We start from the raw sequence: 21,517 nt of genomic DNA on the forward strand, positions 1-21,517 counted from the left end.
CCCCCTTTTTAACCTCTAGGACCACTCAGGCAAAAACTTTGTGATTAGAAATTAAAGACCTCCTTTAAATTATTATATGAGGTGAGAGGGAAATATTCCTAGAATATTCCCAATTGCAATGAAGTTCAACTTAATAATTACTGTGCACTTACTAATCAAGATCCAATGGCACAAAAACAAGACATGGTACCTGACCTCAAAATTATAAAAATCTAGCTGAAGAAAAAAAAACATGCATATAAAACAAATGTCACCACCAACAAAAGATAAGAAATACTAATACTCAGATTAAGTGGTATTTGTAAATAAAACAGGTGAAAAAGTATTCTATTATGTTGGAAGTAACAGATGTGTTGAGCATAGTAGAAATATGTATTAAATCAAACAAACATGTAATAGCACTAAAATCCTGAAGGGATATAAAACAAGGTAAAGTTTTAAAGATAAAATTAAACAATATTTATATTCTTGCAATCATGAAAGTGAAATGAATAGAAATCAAAATTACAACTTGCCTAAATGGAATAAAGGGTAAAATCAAGACTAAACCATGAATGTGCCACTCTATACTGTGTAGGTAATAGAACTTCTCTTCTTGTCAATGATATTATAAGAAAGTTCTAGGAACATCTGGGTGGCTCAGTCGGTTAAGTCTCTGACTTCAACTCAGGTCCTGACCTCAGTGTCCTGGGATGGAGCCCTGCAACAGGCTCCCAATCAGCAAGCAGTCTGCTTCCCCTCTCCATCTGTCCCTCCCCTTGCTTGCCCCCCCCCCACCTCTCTCTCAATAAGATTTTTTGGAAAAGGAAAGAAAAAATAAAATTCCATGCAGCAATGAAGTCAACAATAAGTAGGGATGGAATAATATGTGATCTACCTAGCCTTGCCTTAATAGTTCTAGGGAGGAGCTTGGAAAACTTCTGGGCAATCAATAAGAATAGTCCTGTTAAAAGGCAAATTGAGGAACACTGAAATTGTTAAGAGTTTATTTGAGCGTACATCAATTCAAATTGGGTAGCACCAAACCAAAATGCTTAGGAACATTCCATAGACAAGTCAGGAAGAAGTTTTTATAAAGATGACGTAGAGGCAAATCAAGGAATTTATCTGATTGGCTATAACTTTTGCAATTGCCTTATTTGGGAAAATCTAGTTGTCTGTCTGTGATTGGTTGTTCTTAAGTTTAATTTTCTGAGATTCAAGTGCATTGGCTCTGGCTCAGACTTTGATTTGCTTGCATAGGCTTCCAAGCAACATCAATGTAACAACCTCCTTGTTTATTTACTTCAACAATCCATAATGAAATCATCAATTACAAATTATAAAAAATTATACTAAACATATTGCTCATGAATTTAGGTCTTAAAGAGCAATTATATCTCCTGATGATGGGTAATCAATACAAATAAATGAAACTTATATGGATTTATGTTGTCTTGTCTAATCTCGTCAATGCTCAATCATTACCCAAAAGGAACATTAATGGGAATAGGGTAAGATGATCAACATAAATGTTGAAATAAGTGTAAAATTATTCAGGAAAGAGACAGATGACCTAAAATTATAGTATATTCAGGGAAGATCTGACAAAGGAAGCAGAATGTGTAGCTGTCTGCTCAAAGTAACAACTCTAAGTGAACCTCTTATTGAGGAGCATGCAGAACTTCAGCTTAGCCAGGGAGCAAGAATCACAGAATCAGCATTACAGATATACATCATCCCTCTACACATACAGACTTCTGTAAACAGTTCAACATACCTATGACACAAAGATAATTATTTAGCTTGGAGAGAAAGGAGGATTGAGGAAAAAAATACTAGAAACATTAAAATCTCAAGTCACAGACATCAGACACTAAAAGTATACCATACATATGTGTATAACATATACATGTTTTTGTTTACTTATTCCAAATATATATGTAAACAAAAACTAAATTGGAATTATACATTTTTAGTAAACAGAAATATGAGTATTAGTATCATGTCTACCTCTAGATAAATCACTCAAACACAAAATAAGAATGAATTATTTTCAACAAACGACATGCAAGAAACCAGAAAGCCTAATTAACAAATACCACAAAACTAAAGAAAAAAGTAAAATAGAACAGATCCACAATGGCAGACATCATAACAGGAGTTGAAAATGTTAGAGCACAATTTTCAACTGGGAGCACAACCACAATTCCTACCAGAAGTACATTTAATCTTTCAGTGAATGCCAAATGTAGTTTGAAAATGCACATTCAATTCTGTAATTTGAAAAACAGTAACAACTATTATTTTTGTAACTAAGAACTACAAAAAATAAAGCTTATACAATCCTCATGACTGAAAGATTCTCAGAAAGTAAAACAAAAAGTGTTTAGAATAAACTTTGTTATTAATGCTATACATTAACATTCATTTGTTACAAACATAATAGGCACATCTGAACTCAAAAGAAGTACATTTTATTCTTTAAAGATTTTATTTATTTGACAGAGATTACAAGTATGGGGAGAGGCAGGCAGAGAGAGGAGGAAGCAGGCTCCCCGTGGAGCAGAGAGCCCGATGTGGGGCTTGATCCCAGGACCCTGGGATCATGACCTGAGCCGAAGGCAGAAGCTTTAAACCACTAAGCCACCCAGGCACCCCATTTTATTTTTTAAATGCTTTGTTTCATTAAAAAATTTTTTAAAGACTGCATTTATTTATTTAGAGAGTACATGAACACCCGTGTGTGCTCAAGGCAGGGAGGGGCAGAGAAAAAAGAAGAGAGAGAAATCTCCAGCAGACTCTGCACTGAGCTCAGAGCCCTATCCAGGGCTCAATCACATGACCCTGAGATCACCACCTGAGCCAAAATCAAGAGTTAGACACTTAACGGACTGAACCACCAAGGCATCCCTCCTTTATTAAAATTTAAAGAACAAAAATAATATGTGAAACAATGAAAGGATTTATAAAGAAAAAATTCCCTTCTCCTTCTTTCATTGTAACCAATGTTGAGATCCTTCCACATCTCTTCCCCCAGTCACACTAACATTCTATACATACACACATGTGAAAGTTAGGATCCTCAGTGTCTAAAAAGGTAAAAGTAAGTACAAGAGAAAGTGTCCTACCCACCCCCCCCCATGACTTTTTTTAATTGTACAGGGAAAAAATGTATGAAGTACATGGTTTTATTAGGGTTCTTTCAGTTACAAGATACAAAAACCCACTTAAACCAGTTTAAGCAAAAATGGGGAATTTATCTTGCATGTAACTAAATTGCAGAAAGCGGGGTGAGGGGGTGGAGAGCCTGTGTCAGGGATGGAGGATTGAAAAGTCCAAACACCCTCAGGTCTTTGACTTTTTCTCTTCTCCTCTTAATTCTGCAGTCTTTCTGTCTCAAGGAAGTTGATTTAATTTCCTTGAGAAAACTGGAACCATAGCTACTTGCAACTCTACGCAATCTTTCATTAAAGCACTTGAAAAAAATTTTCTTCCAGCTCCAATGAGAAGAAATCCTGTGGCACAAAGTCTGTAACCAGAAAGATTTTAGGGATGAGTGCTAGAGAGCCAAAATAACTGCAGGTCAGGAATGGCTTGAGTGAAATTAAGAAGAGACCTATTTAGTGATCTGGGAAGCCTGATAAGTTAGGAAAATGGTTTAAGGAAGAACTATCACTGATTTTTAACTCTGCTTTTACTAGATGTATGTCCCTGGAAAAAAAAATGAATTTTGGGGTCTCACTTTCTTCATCACTAAGGTTATTATCTGCTTTTTTTAAGATTTTATTTGAGACACAGTAAGACTGAGAAAGAGCATGCATGGCATAAGTGTAGCGGCGTGGGGGGGAGGAGAGAGAGAAGCAGACTCCTGCTGACCAGAGAGCCTGACATGGGACCACATCCCGGGACCCTGGGATCATGACCTGAGCCAAAAGCAGATGCTTAAACAGCTGAGACCCAGGCACCCCTATTGTCTGCTTTTGGGGCACGAAGCTTGTGGGGGGTCAAATCAAGTAAGGTAACCATGTAAATACAGGACACAGGTGTGAGATAATATATTTTATTTTAAAATCAAGGTTTGTTTTTTGTTGGTTTTTTTTTTTTTATGGTGCTATAGTACATTACAAAGGGATTTTTAGTTCCCAAAAGCTAACTTTTGTTGTATAGCTATTTCCTCTATTTCATGACTTGTAGATCTCCTTGACTCTAAAAGGTAGAAAATAAGCACATTTTCAAAATAATACCATTTAATACTAACCTGAAGTACCACTGAGTGATGAGATTAGAAGGGGATGGTTCCTAGGTTGTAAACATGGATATGTAGAAAAAAGGAACAAAATATTTCCTTATTTCAGGCATGAATTAAGTATATTTTGCAAAGCCTGAGATGTAATGTCCTCATTTTAAGAGAAGATACACAAAAGTAACATTTGGAATTCAACTTTGATTCAGGTCTCAAAGATAACTACCTGAAATTTACTTCAAATAAATTTTACCCTAACACACATAAGCAGGTTTGTGTGTTGTTCCACTTCTCTTGACCTACATTTATAGAGATATGTCAAGTCATTAGCTGACCACAGAGACATTGAAATGAAAACTTCATTAACCACACAAAACAAGGAATACCTACTTTGCAAAAAATATTTCGGAAAGTCACCAATAGATGGTTCCAGAGGTCAAAAAGCAAAATCAACAATCCCTGAAGATTGAGAGAATCAGATTTGTAGAGTTACCACAATACTCAATGTCTGGTTTTCAGCAACAAAAACTCACAAAGCATACAATGAAACAAGAAAATACTGCCCAATCAAAGGGAAAAAACTGATGGAAAATCATTCCTGAGGAAGTCCATTCACCGGACCTACCAAAAACATTAAGGCGACTGCCTTAAATATGCTCAAAGAATAGAAGGAAATTGGAAAAATGATGTGTGAACAAAATGAGAACACCAATAAAGAGACACAAATTATAAAAAGGAACCAAACAGAAATTCTGGAGCTGGTAAGTAGTAAACTGAAAAGAAAAATTATCTAGAGGGATTCGTCAGCAGTTGTGAGCCAGCCAAAGAAAGAACCAGCAATGTGAAAATAAGACAACTGAAAATATTGAGTCTGAGCAACAGAAAGAAAAAAAAAAATGAAGAAAAGTGAACAGAGCCTAAAGGACTTAGAATACCATTGAATGAACCAATATACTCATAATACAAGGCCCAGAAAGAGAAGAAATTAAAAGGATCTGAGAAAATACCTGCCTAAATGACAGAAAACATCCCAAATATTATGGGCTGGGCTACATGAATCCAAACATCCAAGAAGCTCAATGAACTTCAATGAACCAAGAAGGATAAACCCAAACAGATCTACCCAAGAGTTAAATGATCAAAACTCAGAGACAAAGAATTCTAAAGAGGATTCAAGAGAGAAGGGACTCCTCACATATAAGGGATCTCAACAATATTATAGCCAATTTCTCATCAGAAATGATGGAGGCCAGAAAGAATAGGATTACATATTAAAGATGATGGAAGGAAAAAATCTGTCAACCAAAAATTCCGTATCTAGCAAAACAATCTTTTAAGAATGAAAAAGAAATGATGACATTTCCAGATAAACAGAAGCTAAATAAGTTCAATACCATCAGACTTGCCCTACAAGAAACATTAAATGGTGTTCTTTAGGCTAAAATGAAAGGACACTAGAGAGTAAACTGAAGCACTATGAAGAAATACAGAAAAATGATAAAAGTACATAGTGAAGAAGAAGAGAGAAGAGGAAGAGGAAAAGAAGAAGGAAGGATGGAGCGTAAAGATGGAGGAGGTAGAGGAGCTGCCACTGCCAAGGATATATTGCTGGTTAGAGAGCCCACATGGAGATTTCTTGGGCCAATTAATACCTGAGCTATACTGCTGGGGAAAGAGGCCACAAGGAGGTGGCCTGTGATACTATTTTAATTGTCCAGCACAGGAAAAGGAAGCAAAAGAAAGGAAAATATATCTATACATTACAGAAATAAACAGATATCAATGTTATGTAGAAAGGAAAAACTTCTAAACATTGAAGAGCAAAAAATTAAGATAAAAAGAAGGCAATGAGCCTAATGCTATTAAATATAGATGAGAATGGAGGGTTGATGAAATTTTTTTCACTGGTGGTGGAAGCATAAACAGTACACATTGACTATACACACACATTATGAACCGGCAATTCCACTCCTAATAATACACTCAAAAGAAACACATATATATGTGCACCAAAGGGTATGTACAAGAACATTCATAACAGCAACTCTCAGTTTAGCCCAAAAGGGGAAAAATATCAAAATACCCATTAGCTCAATACACACTTTGTGGTAAGTCATACAACAGAATTCAACAGAGCAATTAAAATGAAATCCTCAGGTGCCTGTGTGGCTCCGTTGGTTAAGTGACTGGCTTCAGCTCAGGTCCTGATCCTGGAGTCCCAGGACTGAGTACCACACTGGGCTCCCTGTTCAGCAGGGAGTCTGTTTCTCCTGCTGACCTCTCTCCTCTCATGCTCTCTCTCACTCTCTCTCTTTCTCTCAAATACATAAATTTTTTTTAAAAATGGAACTCCTCCATCATGACATGGATGAATCTCAAAAACATTAAGACATAAAGACAAGACACTAAGTAGGAAATACCTAATGCCATTTATATAGTTCAAAAATAGGCAAACTAATTTATGATACATCTTTGGGGAAGAAGGGAATGCTACAGTCAGGCCACTGACAGTGAAAATCCAGAGTCATGATGCTGGTGTGTGTTACTGTACACATACATATTTTCCCCCTGTATATAGGCTCTATGAGTTACTAAGGCTGTCACACAAAATACCATAGATTGAGCAACCTGAGCAACAAATTTATTTTCCCACAATTCTGGAGACTAGAACTCCAAGATCAAGGAGTCAACAGAGTTGGTCTGTTGGTGAGAAATCTCTCCTTGCTTTGTTGATGGCCCTCTTCTCCCTGTGTCTTCACATGGTCTTCTCTGTACATGTCTGTGTCCTAACCATTCTCATAAGGACATCAGTCATAATGGATTGGGGTCCACTCTAATGACCTCATTTTAACTCAGTTACCTCTTTACAGACTCTGTCTCCAAATACAGTCATTCTGAGGTACTGGTAGTTAGAACTTCAACATATCATTCTGAGAGAACACAATTCAGCTTAGAACATGCAATATACTTCAATAAAAATTAGTAAGAAAAGACAACTAAATTTTAAAAAGCAGAACCTTTAACTGAAAATGAATTAAAGCTTCCTATTCAAAATATGTAAAGAACTGACTTACATTCATAAAGTCAATACTCTGACCCCATTTGACATGTGATCTTGAGAAGACAGAAGATGAGAGTACTAAGCCAAGACAAACTAAAAGCTCAGTAAGAAACTGAAATAAACACTGATCTCAGGTGCCAAGTTTCAACATTAAATAAACAAAAGTAAATACAAACGACAAAGGAATTGGGAAACTGGTACATCTACGTACAGATGGGGCATTACAAAATTAATCCAATCTTTCCGGCAAGTAATCAGTCAAAATGTTTTAGAAAATATAAAAATGTTTTTCTCCCTTGTCTCTATGCTTCCCAAAAAGGAAAATATTCCAAAAAAGTAAAATCTTTGAAAAAATAAGAGATTTTTTGAATTAATGAAATAGAAACAACTCCAACAGAAGCAACTCCAGTGGTCAGAGAATAGACTACAAATATAAAAAAGCCATTCTTAAAATATATAAACTATGTAAATATAATGAAATGTTTATGTAAAATAAGACTATTTAAATATATTGCTTAGTGACAAGGGTCTGATGTGGATTTGAGTGTACCTATGTGTTTCTGAATCTCCTCACCTCACTCCCTTGGTCAAAATCCTTGAAGGTTTGCTCTCCACATAGGGATTTACAAGGCCCTTCATCCTCTGGTTGCTGCTATATTCCCAGCCTTATTTCTCACCACTTCAGTTTTATCACTGTACCCTTCACCCTTACCATAGTTCCTAACAGTCTCCAAATTTTGGCATCCTTTTCCTCACTCCTCCTGCACAAAATGCCTCCCCATCACCTTCTTCTAGTAATAAATTCCAACCAACTCTCACTTCCAGACCTAATTCAACCAGAGCTGTGACTTTTTCTACACCTCTAATAACTGAGTATAATCCTCTATTATACCACTTCTACGATAATCACTAATTTAAATGCCACTTCCCCCCCCCCACTCAACTGTGAGCTCTTTGAGGGCAGAGATTATTGTTCATATCTGTGTCCTTAAAAGCTTGGTAAATGAAATAAATGCATGATAAACACTAAATTAAGAGTCTCAAGAATATGGACTTTTTTCTTGTAAAGTTACCTAGAGAAGAAATTTTAATGTAAATCACTTTAAATAAATATGGTTTTTAAAGCAAAATATTTTCTCCCTCTTCAGATAATTTTTCTTCAAATTAGGCAGCAGCTCCTTAGTAACTACGGTAACACATCATCAGACTATCACAGAGCAAAAATGTTGTGTTACTATCTGCGTTCAGCCACAGCTGTCCTTTAAATGGTGTCCTAACATTCCCTCTCAGCATAGTTTATTAACAGATTTAACCTAGTCCTTCAGCTTTAGAAAAAAGATCTAAGCCAGGAGGCCTGATACAAGATCGATAAAAGAAGAAAGTTTCTCCTGTTATCTGAGATGTGGACAGGACTTGCAACCCCACACGACTATGCCTTGCCTGCAGACACCTTAGCACAGTTTGGAATGAAGGAAGGACTCTCTGCATGAGGAAAAAAGAAGAAAAAATAAAAATCGGAAGGCTAAGTAGGGGCTTCTGAGACTTTCAAGAAATAAACCCTTTTCAAGTCAGCATCCTTTCATACTAGCAATCGCTGCGGAGAGAAGGGGAAGTCCACCCTGTAAGAAATCCGAACAGGCCTGGGGATTTCATTTTGAAGGAAGCTTCCCCTTTCACAAGTAAAAGGAAGACCTATTTTCACTGTGACAGAGTCTGTACAACCGTCCATAATTAAACCGACCACACTAATTCCATAACCAAACAGGGCGAAAGGGGGAAGTCCGGGACACACGGGAAGACACAATCGTGCCTCCGCGAGGCTCTGGAGAGTTACATCAGCGCTGGGTTCCTTGGGGAACACGAACTGCTGGGAGCCAAGCAGGTTCAGGCCATGTCCAAAGGGAAAGTGAGAATTTATGGTTGATTCCAAAGTGCTGATGATCCTTGGCTCCTTTCCCGGACTGTGAGAAACGCCTGCAACATCCTCTCGCTGGGTTTGTTTCTCCTAAAAGCCCCATCTGGCCATAAACGCTAATCGACAGGATTTTCTCGGTCCTGCCCAGACAGGAAAGTGTTCTCAGAGCTTTCAGGCGACTTCCAAAGGGCAGCCTGGGAAACGAGGACGGCACGGCCTGGGCGGCGGGCAGCGGCCCCGGCCTCTGTCCGCTCCCACAGGTCACGCCAGCCTGCGCATGCCCGGTACGGAACGGTCCCGGCCACGCAGCGGGGCCTCCAGCACCCACCCCATCCCACCCCCACCGTGTACTAAACGAGGTGGGCCTTCCGTGGCTCCCAACTGACCCCAGCACCTCTTTTCTCTTGTCCAAAAGGCCTTCTCCGGTCACTACACACTGTGGTCGAAGGCCTACGAAGCCTCGCCGGGCAGCCCCTGACCCGATACCCCTGACCCTTCTGGCGTCCACCCAAGCCTCGTGTGGAAACTGCAAAACGGGCCTCGCGCCCGGCGTCGTCCCCCTCCCGCCAAAGAAACAGCCTCCAGAGCGGGAGACCGTGGACCGGACGCGGGCAGAGAGCAGACATTCCGAGGAGCGCGGCCACTACCTTTCTCTCAGGGAGCTCCTCCGGCCAGATCAGCGCGGGCAGCACGAGAACCCAGCAGCGGCGTGAGCGGTGCCTGTAGCGTCCCTACTGAAAGTTCTGGAAGCCGGCTGGCTGGGCATGCGCAGCGCGCGCGTCTCGGCCCCCAGGGAAGTCCGCTGGGCCGCCCCACCCCGGCGGAATTAGGGAGGACTACGCACGCGCAGGCGCAGTATCGAGGTAGGCGTGGATCCTTTGTCCACTCCTGCTCTCTTGTGGTCTTGTGCGCTTTCCTGGATCCTCGAACGCGGTCCCTGTTCTCCTGTGGTGCAGGGACACTGGAGCGTAGGATCGCAGGCAAAGGCAACGCTGCCTCCGGTGTCAGCACGCGGTGCCGTGAGAGCATATGTGGGATCCTGACCAGGTTTGGGGGTCAGGAATGTCTTCCCAGGGCAAGTGCCAACCTGGGTATCCAAGCTGGGTAGGATTACGAGTAGGGTAAGAAGGCGGAGCAGGCCCAGCACTCCCGGCGGGGAAGCCGCATGAGCAAATCAGCGCCATCGGAGGGAGGCATGTGTCCCTTTGAGGAACAGAGGGAAGAAAGGGTGTTGGGACGGAGTTATGCAGGAAGAGTCTGGAAAGGTGGGCAAGGGCAGGCCATGCAGGACCTCAGTATTTATCCTAAGAATTTCCATCTCTTTCTCTGCTGGAAAGAATGATCTCTAGTTTTGTGGTGTTTTGCAGTTGACAATGAACTTTTGCCTTTAATTTTAAAAACCTGTGGGGTCAGTCATAGTTTTATCAGCAGAGGGAACTGAGGCTTGTAGAACTATTTTGGGCAGTCATTAAGTAGCAAAGCTGGGACCTAAACCCAGCTCTGTGCGTGGCCGCAGCCATTACCAAAATCAAGCATAACCAAGCCAACAAGCTGTATCAAAGGTCAGCACAGTTTTCTTTAAAGAGTATTCTGCGCCGGTCCAAAAATGTGCACCATGTTACAGGCAATGCTAACATGCGTCCCCCATTATCCTATAGCTTGCATTCTCAGTGGGGTGAGGAAGGAGATTGCCCTCAGGGAACAAAAACTGGTCCTTGAGGAGACTGAAAAATCTTAGATAACACACTAATTGGTGGCCCACTGAAGTTGAACCCTACAAAATCTTATTTCTTAAAATTTAATCATTCTCTTTAGGGAGAAATTTAATTTAGATTTAAGTTAATTTAATTCAGTTTAGTCTCAGGAGACTCAGTAACCAAAAAAAAAAAGGTTAAGAAATGTTGTCCTGACCTCAAGTGTCTGTTAATTGATAATTAGATAAAGAAAGTGAGTTATATGTATACTACGGAATATAATTTAGCCATAAATAAGAATGAAATCTTGCCATTTGCCACAACATGGATGGAACTAGAGAATATAATGCCAACCTAAATAAGTCAGAGAGAGATAAATACCATATGATTTCACTCATTTGTGGAATTTAAACAACAAAACAAATGAGCAAAGGGAGAAAAAAGAGAGAGAGGCAAACAGAGAAACAGACCCAACTAGAGAGAATAAACTAATGGTTGCCAGAGGAAGATGGGTGAGGGATGGGGTGGATAAGGGATGGGGGTTAAGGAGTGCACTTAGGATGAGCGGCAGGTGACGTATGGAATAGTTGACTATACACTATACACTGGAAATTAATATCACACCCTATGTTAATAGGAATTTAACTGAAAACTTTAAAAAAAATGTTTCACAAGTACTGGAACCTCCAAGTCTTAGTTGTTCAACCAGAACAAACACATTTCCTGACTTTGCATGCAGCCAGGTGTGGCCATGTGAATAAGTTCTGGCCCATAGAAGGTGCTGGAAAGTGATGAGTGCAACTTCCGGGATAGGTCTAAAAATGAGGAACATGCCCTTTTTCTGCCTTCCCACCATCCTGTCCTTGGAAATTAGATATGGTGGAAAGACCCCTTCACCAACCTAGAGGAGACACCAACCCAGAGGTGGCAATAAAACAAATGATAGAAGGAGCCTGGGAGATTTCCATGAAGCAGAACCACCATGTAAGTCCTAGTCCACCTGCCTTTGTCAGGGAGAAATACACTTCTGGTTTAGTCACCTTTAATTTGGGTGTCCCTTACCTGTAACTAATCCCTTACCCCCTTTTTATTTTATTATTGTGGTTCAAATAAACACATAACTTCAAATTTACCATCTTAACCATTTCAAAGTACACAGTTCGGTAGTGTTTAGTATAGTCACGCTGTTGTACAACAGATCTCAAGAACTTTTAAATCTTGTAACACTGAAACTCTATACCCACTAAGATTAATTTCAGCTCACTCTTTCCCATAGCCCTTTGCACCCACCTTCTCACTTTCAGTTTCTAAGATTTGACTTCAGATATTTCATATTTGTCCTTTTGTGACCGGCTTATTTCACTTAGCATGATATCCTCAAGGTTCATCCATTTTGTAACATGTGACAAGGATTCCTTTTTTAAGATAATATAATCTGGGTCACCTGGGTGGTTCAGTCAGTTAAGTGGCTGCCTTTGGCTCAAGTCATGATCTCAGGGTCCTAGGATCGAGCCCCACATCAGGGTCTCTCCTCAGCAGGGAGTCTGCTTCTCCCTCTCCCTCTGCGCTCATCGTCTCTCTCTCACACTCTCTCAAATAAATAAATCTTTTAAAAATGTTTAAAAAGAGAGAACATAATCTGCTATACGTAAGTACCACATTTTATTTATCTATTCAGATGCCAAGGACATTTGGGCTGCTGGACCTCGTAACTATTCTGAATAAGGCCAAGTAAACGTGTGTGCAAACATCTCTTCAAGACCCTGTTATGGATTCCTTTAGACAGTCCCAGTAATGGGATTGCTGGAGCAAATGGTAATTCCATTTTTAATTTTTTAAGGAACCTCTGTATTGTTTTCCATAATGGCTGCACCCTTTCACATTCCCACCAATAGTGTCCAAGAGTTCCAACTTCTCTACATCCTTTACAACACTTGTGGTTTTCTGGTTTGGTTTGGTTTTGTTTTTTGATAGTGGCATCCTGATGGGTATGAGGTGACATCTGCTATGCTTTTGATTTGCATTTCTCTAATGACTAATGATGTTGAGCATCTTTTCAAGTGTTTATGGGCCATCTTTAAATTTCATTTAGAGCTATGTCTATTCAAGTTTTTGCCCACTTTTTAATCCAGTTATTTGGGGTTTTGTTGTTGTTGTCGTCGTGCCAGTTCCTTATATGTTTTGGATATTAACTCCTTATCAGATAGGCAATTTGAAATTATTTTCTTCCATTCTGTAAGTTCCTTTTTTACCATCTATTGTTCTCTTTGGTGTGTAAAAATTTCTAAGTTTGATGTAGTCCCATTTGTCTTTTTTCAACTGATCCCAGTATTAACTAGTCAAACCACTTAAAAAATAGTAATAAGCTATAGCAGCAGTGATATAAAAAACAAAATGGGGGCTCCTGGGTGGCTCAGTCAGTTGAGCATCTACCTTTGGCTCCGGTCATGATCCCAGGCCCCTGGGATCAAGCCCCATGTCGGGCTCCCTGCTTAGTGGGGAGTCTGCTTCTCCCTCTCCCTCTGCCCCCAGTCATGCGTGCGCATGCACTCTCTCTCTCTCTCTCAAGTAAATAAATAAAAATTTTTTTTAATGTGCTTACAGTAGGGGCGCCTGGGTAGCTCAGAGGGTTAAGCCTCTGCCTTCAGTTCAGGTCATGATCCCAGGGTCCTGGGATCAAGCCCCGCATCGGGCTCTCTGCTTGGTGGGAAGCCTGCTTCTCCCTCTCTCTGCCTACTTGTGATTTCTGTCAAATAAATAAATAAAATCTTTTAAAAATGTGCTTACAGTAGGAAATGACCTGGTTGCTGAGGAAATTAAGATGCTGATTATTTAAGATTATCAGGTAGACAATAGACGAAAAAATTGTAGCTATATATTATACAGAAGGATATTTTGTAAATAGTAAGAAAAGTGGAAAAAAATGAATTATTTATCTGGACCTTAGTATTTTCCATCCGAAAACAACATCTCTAACCCTTGTTGTATAATATTATATTCATTATATAATGTACTCTTCACCCAGGTGAGTAGGTGTGAGTGTGCTAACGGGTGCCAGTGATGCTGGTTTCACATCCTTTCTGTAAACTACCCATTTATGTGAAATGGAAATAAAACATGCAGAAATTCCCTTGGATCTGAGAACAGGGTTTCTCCCAGCACCACTGGGCTTGTGGTCAGTTTAGCAAAGTCAGCTAAGAACAGCCAATCAGAGTTTTGTTTGGGAAATGGATTTCCCAAATAAATATGATTCCCAAGAGCATATTCTCTAAAGAAGTTCTCAGGCGTGAAATCCAATACAGGAGTAATTCAGTAGAACTCCATACTACCACTATGAAGAAAGGTGGTATTCCTCTTTTGTTGAGTATCATCTTCCTGACGCTGATTGGAGGTCAAGGTAAGGGATTCGGAGTTATATTAGGGAAATGTAGTCAGAAATTAGGGAAATTAGTCAGAAATGTGAATTGCTATAAAAGTCTCATGATTTGCCCAATAAAGTTGATGGCATGCATCAGTAGGTGATATGAGTCGTTTATAAAGCTTCTCAGTGTTGTAGTTCGTTATCCAGAGTTCATATCTTAGACTGCTAAGTCAAACATAAATCATCTCAGTCCAGGTATGTGAATTCCTGTCATATAGTAAGTGTCCAATAAATGTTTGTTGAACTGGGTGGTAATGAGATCAAAAAATTTGTCTCTTAAATTATTTTTGTAACCCTGATATTGTTTCTTGATAAGTATGTCTGTGGTTAACCAATTAAGGGTCTAATAATCAGAGAGGTCCCAAATCTGTTTACTAACCACCTTTGAGCAAATTAATGAACTTTTCTAGATTTCAGTTTTCTCACCTATAAAATGGAGACTTTATAGTTATGCTTTTTCTACCAACCACACAATGTGTGGCATATAGTAAGCACTGAGTAAATATATGTTGAATGAATTAAAGGATTAAGGAATGAAGATAATGTATTTCAAAGGGTTTTGGAAAGCTTAAAGTATTGTCAAAAAGCAAGGCAGTGGGGAGGATGAGGTTGGTGGTTGTAATTGATTATTATAAGTAGATCTTTCTGCCCAAACCAACACCAACTCCATTCCACTAAGGCCAGATAATAAATGGCTTCTGGAGTTGCCTAAGGAATTGTGGCCCACATTGCACACATGAATCAGATATCTGTGTGTCTGACCTATGATAGGCTTTTATTAAATATTGTGGCTCCTTTGATGGCTCCTTTCCTAAGATTGTAAGATACGGTAATTAAGAGCAGTATCTTTGGACTCAAGAAAATCTGAGGTAAAACCTCGCACCTGCCCCGTAAATGCTGATTCGACTTTGTTCTTTCTGTAACTTCTTTGAACCTCAGCTGCTTTATCTATAAAATGGAGATAATTCCTCTTTCAAAAGTTTGTGGTAATGATTAACAGTGTAGGTTCACAACTCTCGTCTAAAGCCAGCTCTTTTACTCAGAGGGCAGGGAGAGACCAAAGAAAGAGACAGGCCATTCCAGGTTAATAGGTGGCAGTTTTAATAATAGCAATGGAATAATAATAAAGGAAAGCAAAGGAAACTTACATATGGACTCATCTTGAGCAGCAGCAAGACAAATGGATCCCTATAGCTGCCTACCAGATCTTAAAAACTTAAAAAGCTACCCTAACTGGGCTTAGTCATGCGTTCAGTGTGGGTATTTTCAACCTCATGTCAACCACTCCAAGGCTATGTCCTTGGAGCAGCCTCTGGGAGCCAGAAAGGCAAGTGGAACCCACACTATAAGTACAGGGGAGAGGAAGAGAAGTCTTTAAGGGCCCAGGTCCAGCTCACAGGTCTACTGGTGGTAACTTTATTTTTTTATCACAGTCCCCAACAAACATACTCAGTACGTGACAGTAACAACCATGACCAAGTCAAATGTATCATTTTGATGGATCATCTAAATTGAGACATTCCCTTTAATCAGTGTTTTTTTCTTTTTCTCTCCCTTTTTCTTTCCCTTAGGAACCCCAACAATGAGGAATAGACGCTGTTCCTGCATCACCACCACCCAAGAAGCTATCCAGTCAAAATTCTTAAAGGATCTTAAACAATTTGCCCCAAGCTCTTATTGTGAGAAAACTGAAATCATGTAAGTAAAACCTCATCCAACACACATGCACCATATTGGCAGGAACATTAAATTTAGTGTCAGAATTAGGACCCTTAGGACCCTTGCCCGTACAGACACTTAAAATTCAGATGACTGTCCCTCCATAAGTGTGGTCTACTTTTTTTCTTCTAAACAACAAGGAACTTCTGGTAGACATTTAAACCAAGGAGAATATATCACCAAGCGTGTAGAAAATATTTAATGCAAATAACTCAAAAGAAGAAAATAAAAATCATTTATACTTCTATAGTGTCACTTCTACAGTGACAAATACTGATCACCTCTTGGCCTATAGTCTTCCAAATTTCCCTCATTTACATTTGTGTACATCTATAGATACAACATATATATACACATGTACATATGTATTGTATGTAAACATAAAAACAAAATTATATGTTACATACTTTTATAGTCTGCTTTCTCATTAACACTATATCATGAACATTTCCTCATGTCAGTAAATCTTCTGTAATATCATTTTTCCTAATAATGTCATTCCCAATGGCCAAATTACATTCCATCATATGGATGTACCATAATCCATATGAGCAATGCCTAAATGTAGATTATTTACAATTCTTTGCTATTGAAATCAAACTTACTATGTCAGTATCATGTCTTTAGTTCTTTCCTATTAATAATAACTTTCACAGGGTGTTATACAGAAGTGTGGAATCTCTACATTGTATACCTGAAACTAATATTATACTGGATATTAACTGGAATTTAAATAAAAATGTAAAAATAATAACCTTTTTAAAGATTAAAATTGCTAGTTTCAATCTTTTGAAACCTAAATTAAGGCTGATCTATAGAATGACTGTTCTTACTCTCAGATTACATAGAAAAATTAAAGAAAAAATTTTTAAATTATTCCTGGACAGTCTGCCATAAGTGATTTAAAATAGTCAACCAGTCTGTTAGTCATGTCTTTAAAAACTTTATGTTTTAGGGAATTTCATTAGAAAATATAGCAAACTTCATGCTGATTTTCATTGTTTCTGGAAAAAAAAAATAGCTATATCGACAACTTTTCTATTTTGCTTCTTCATTTAAACAAAAATGGCTATTTTCACCACAGCACAACTAATATTATCTTTAGATATAAGCTTCTCTCATTGCATGTATCTATTAGATTTTTTATTTTTTATAATATAAATATTATTTTAACAATTATTTTATAATAATGAAAACTTGATAAACTCTTATATAGCCTTCCAGTGGAATATTATGTAGCCATTAAATATGTATTTTCAAAGAATATTTAATGACACTGGAAATGCTCATATAATTTTTTTAGTTTAAATAATTTAGGGTTGTGTTTCTCCTAGAAATTTATCTAAGTACCCCCACTCATTAAGTAAACAAAAAATTGGGAAAAAAACTGAAAGTCTCAGATGCTTATAGTGATGACATAAATACATTCTAACCAGGGAATTGAAATCTGGAGGTAAAATGAGGCATTTAAATTACTGAAAGTAGAAAAAAAAAAAACCTCATTGCTATTTCCTTGGCAGTGCAACAATGAAGAATGGATATCAAACGTGTCTAAACCCAGATTTGGCAGTTGTGCAAGAATTGATTAAAGAGTGGGAAAAACAGGTCAGTGACCAGGAGGAACAAAATTTTCTTTCTTTTAGAAATTGACTTTGGAAAACAAAGAATGCATGTAGTTTCTTTAAGGATATTTTTTAAAAATTACTGTGTTCCTCCTTTGTTCCTAGAATGACGTCATTGTAATGTGTAATTGCATTTCTGCGCGTAACATCACTTGTCTATATCCCCCACTAGAAGTGTTTTCCATGAGGAGAGGGAGCTTACCTTTCTTATTCAATATAATAAATATGTATTGGATTGAAAGGTAGACACTGAAGACGGAAAAAAGCTGTAGTCCCTTCCTGCTGTAGCAGATGTGCTAACAATTAATTATAGTACAATGTGAGAAAAATAAAGATATGTACCAGAATCTTGAGGATTATAGAAGGAGTAATCCTTTTTCTTGCCGGAAGGAGGGGCAGGGAGAGAGTGTTAAGGAAGATTGTTCATATGTCTTCCTTTCATATGTTCCCCAAGAGAATAAGGACAGCATGAAAAAGCATGGACTCAGGAGAGCTTGCTGTGTTCAGGGAGCCTCAGGTAGTGTGGCTGGAGTTTGCGTGAAGGGAGGGAAGAAACTGAGGTAGAAAAGTAGACCAGGACAAAGCCAGGAGCTTGCTTCTGGAGTCTGATGGTGTAGTGGTTCTGCCGAATACTAGCTCTCAACTTCGGGCAAGCCACCTTCTCCAAGCCTCTGTCTCTTCCTCTGTAAAAAGTGGATGATAGGAGTGCTAGCCTCAGAAGGTTGTGGGTTGGACAAGCAGAGTTGGAGTAAGGGCAGTAATAAGCCTGGAGAATAGAAGAAAGGAGACCAGTTAGGAGGCTATGGCCTCCTCCTCGAAGTCAGTAAAGTAGAGAGAAGCGAAGCCCTTTTGAGAGTGAAGCAAATTTAAACCGTTTTTGAAGATTAAAACAAAACAGTCTGGAGAGTCCAAATATAATATAAGGAAGGAAAACTGGTAAGATAAAGGAATATTACTCTCATTTTCTTTCTCCTCACAGGTCAACCAAAAGAAAAAGCAAAAAAAAGGGAAAAGATATAAAAAAAGCAAGAAAGTTTTAAAAGTTAAAAAATCTCAACATCCTCGTCAAAAGAGGACCACATAAACAACCACTTTACCAGCAAGTGTTTTGTGTGAAAATGTTCTTTTTAGTTATACTGAAATAATTCTAAAAGGGGATGGCAACTTAATACATAAGCTTTTTTTTTTTCTAGAGAAGTTTAAGCATTGTTGTGAAATTGTAATTAAAGCTAGAAAGTTGCTTTTAAAATCCAAATGTAAAGAGTTGTTACAGGCTATAGTTGGACTTTGTTCTTCTACCACCAACCAACTGACTTTCATCATGCTGAAGATCACAGTCTTAACACCCACATCTGGACAAACGCACACACAATCACATCCTGTACACGGTCCCATCCCACACGCAGCAGCTTCCTGGAAGAGCAGCCCTGTGCTTCCCAGGCCACAGATTCCAGCCTCCAGAGGATATTCTGAGGCTCATGTCCGCAAGCCCCAGCCTGTCCACATGTTAGGAAGCCAAGGAGTTTGGAACCGAGCTGGACCTCACCAAGCTGCCAGGCCATTTAGCATCTGTACTTGAACCCGCCTACAGGTCTCACCATGTTTCTGAGAGACCCATGCTGGTTGTTTCTGGGGACCACCACCGAAGAACACTAGCACTGGGCTTTCAGAAGCTTATGTCCAGCTTCTGAGGACATGGGACCCCATCTTAGCTGCCCAAGCTCACACTGTATGTCTTACCGTTTATCTTTGCTTCCATCAAGCCTGTTCTCACTGTCTCAGCTACACAGGTCATTCACCTGGCTCGACTCCTCATCGAGCTCTTTCCCCAGCACTCCACAAGAACGCTGCCTTCTCCCTACTGATCCTACTTGGACCAGTCTTTGGCTCGGTTTAATCCTGCCTCTTAAACAAAACCTTCTGGACATTTGAATTCTCTTAAAGCTCTCCTTTCACTTGTGTTCAGTACCATACAGTTGAGCACTTGACTGTTCTCTAATTAATTTTTGCATGTTTATTCTATTTCTCCAGCCAGATTGCCAGCTCCTTGAGGGCAGCAAACCATAGTTTATTTCCTTGAATCTGTCGCCATGCCTAGTAGACTGTGAACTAGGTTTTGAATAATTTGTCAGTTGCGGTTTTGACAGGTAGGAGGGCAACCAGGCCATCTCAGAGCAGGAACGGTCTATACTGGCTACTCCGTATTGTCTAACCTTGGTAACCTCTTTTATTCCTTATCTTCGAGCCATTGTCACTGCGGGAATGGGGGTGATACAGCAGTCTTGCCTTAGGACAGGATCTTAACGTGGCCTCTTCAGCAAATAGGAAGACAATGTTTAATCACCGGATATTCTGAACTGTTTTCATGAAATAGTACAGGATACTTAGAATCATAGAATTTACAGTAGGAAGGAGCTTTGTGCAACCTTTCCCCACCCAGTACAAAAATTCCTCCAGTACCGTTCCTGACCTGCCTGTTTTCTATGTCTGACAAGAAGGCCACCAAGTGCCTTTTGAAAACTCATTTTAGGTAGCTATAAATGTCATTGTCCGTTTCAGAGTTTGTAGAGGATTGTGATTACCAATTACCATACCAGGTCTCAGAGGAAGGGTGAGAATTAAGACACCAAGAGCTAGAGGGAGCAGGAGATCCTGTTGGCGGAGGCATGGCTGGTGCTCATTTAGCTCCAACAGGTCTTAGAAACCCTCTTGAAGAGCAGGTTCAGTGAATTGTGTAGGAGAGAACATCTCTGGCCAGAATTTAAACTTACACCTACTCTGCCAGACTCTGTCACTTGGAACACTGCAGGAGATTCCTAGTGCTGCCTAGAGGTGATCCCATCCAAACAGCATCATATCTAATCGTGAAACTCTTCAGCTCCTTCAATATGTAACCCCCGAAAACTCTGAACATTCCATAGTTTGAGAGTTTGGACCCAGGTACCATGTGTCTCACAGGTAAAGTGGGTAGTGCAGGGTGCATGGGTGGCTTGGTTGGGTAAGTCACTGCCTTCAGCTCAGGTCATGATCCTGGAGTCCCAGGATCGAGCCCCACATCAGGCTCCCTGCTCATCCGGGAGTCTGCTTCTCCCTCTGACCCTCCTCCATCTCATGCTCTCTCTCTCTCTCATTCTCCCTCAAATAAATAAAATCTTTTAAAAAATGGATCGTGCATAACAAATAACCAGAGACCACATCTTTAACTAAGTACCTATGACATGTATGACATGATATTCATTACTTATATATACACGTATACTCTCTAAGCAATAATTAAGTTCAAATCAGTTTTGACATATATAACTTGTACTTTCAAATACATTCTTTGTTAAAAGACAATAGCATCAATAAAAAGACCATTGATCAGAAAATAAATACAGATTTTATTTTTTTTAGTGTCTTGAACATGTACCTCAACTGTTAACACGTTTAACGGTAATTCTCATGTGTCCTTATTCATTTTCTTCCACATCAGATAGGGTATAATTGAGATAAAGACATGGACTTCTTTGGGGACAGAAAAAACTTCAACTGAGAATATGACGACAATGCCTTAAAGCAGCATTGACTTTGAAGAGTTATGTAGAAGGCAGTTTATTTCCTAATCCTGAAAGATAAAGCTATTTCAGTGAGATATACACCTAGGAAACAAAAGATGCCCTCTTTTCCATATCCTGAAAGTATATATATTTAAATACCATAAAGCCTCATTTAGTTTTAGTGGAGATCTAAACATTGGAGAAGTTCTTTAAGGGTCCAGGAAACGAAGTTGGAGATGTTACGCAGTGTGGACTAAGAAAGTTGAGAATGTACAAAGACTGTCAGCCTTGTCCATTTGATGTCCTTGTGAGAGGCGGCCA

The 21,517-nt window shown here is 39.3% G+C and overlaps 1 protein-coding gene across 1 annotated transcript; it reads left to right on the forward strand.

The window, feature by feature from the left end:
- The first annotated feature begins 14,077 nt into the window (after window positions 1–14,077).
- On the forward strand, window positions 14,078–20,669 carry LOC111149152 (C-X-C motif chemokine ligand 9). The gene is made up of 4 exons (XM_022506102.1): window positions 14,078–14,292; window positions 15,888–16,014; window positions 17,556–17,640; window positions 18,637–20,669. The coding sequence occupies exons 1-4, from the start codon at window positions 14,142–14,144 to the stop codon at window positions 18,739–18,741; spliced, it is 468 nt and encodes a 155-aa protein (XP_022361810.1). The 5' UTR covers window positions 14,078–14,141; the 3' UTR covers window positions 18,742–20,669.
- The last annotated feature ends 848 nt before the right edge of the window (window positions 20,670–21,517 follow it).

Source organism: Enhydra lutris, unplaced genomic scaffold, assembly GCF_002288905.1.
Source record: "Enhydra lutris kenyoni isolate GAN:26980312 unplaced genomic scaffold, ASM228890v2 scaffoldscaffold21, whole genome shotgun sequence".
Taxonomy (NCBI): Eukaryota; Metazoa; Chordata; class Mammalia; order Carnivora; family Mustelidae; genus Enhydra; species Enhydra lutris.

What these genes read in the sequence shown, in the direction of transcription:
- LOC111149152 (XM_022506102.1), top strand. Translation starts at nt 14,142, where the DNA reads ATGATTCCCAAGAGCATATTCTCTAAAGAAGTTCTCAGGCGTGAAATC. An exon ending in GACGCTGATTGGAGGTCAAG is followed by an intron (nt 14,293 to 15,887) that starts GTAAGGGATTCG and finishes TCTTTCCCTTAG; the next exon opens with GAACCCCAACAATGAGGAAT. An exon ending in TTAAAGAGTGGGAAAAACAG is followed by an intron (nt 17,641 to 18,636) that starts GTCAGTGACCAG and finishes TTCTCCTCACAG; the next exon opens with GTCAACCAAAAGAAAAAGCA.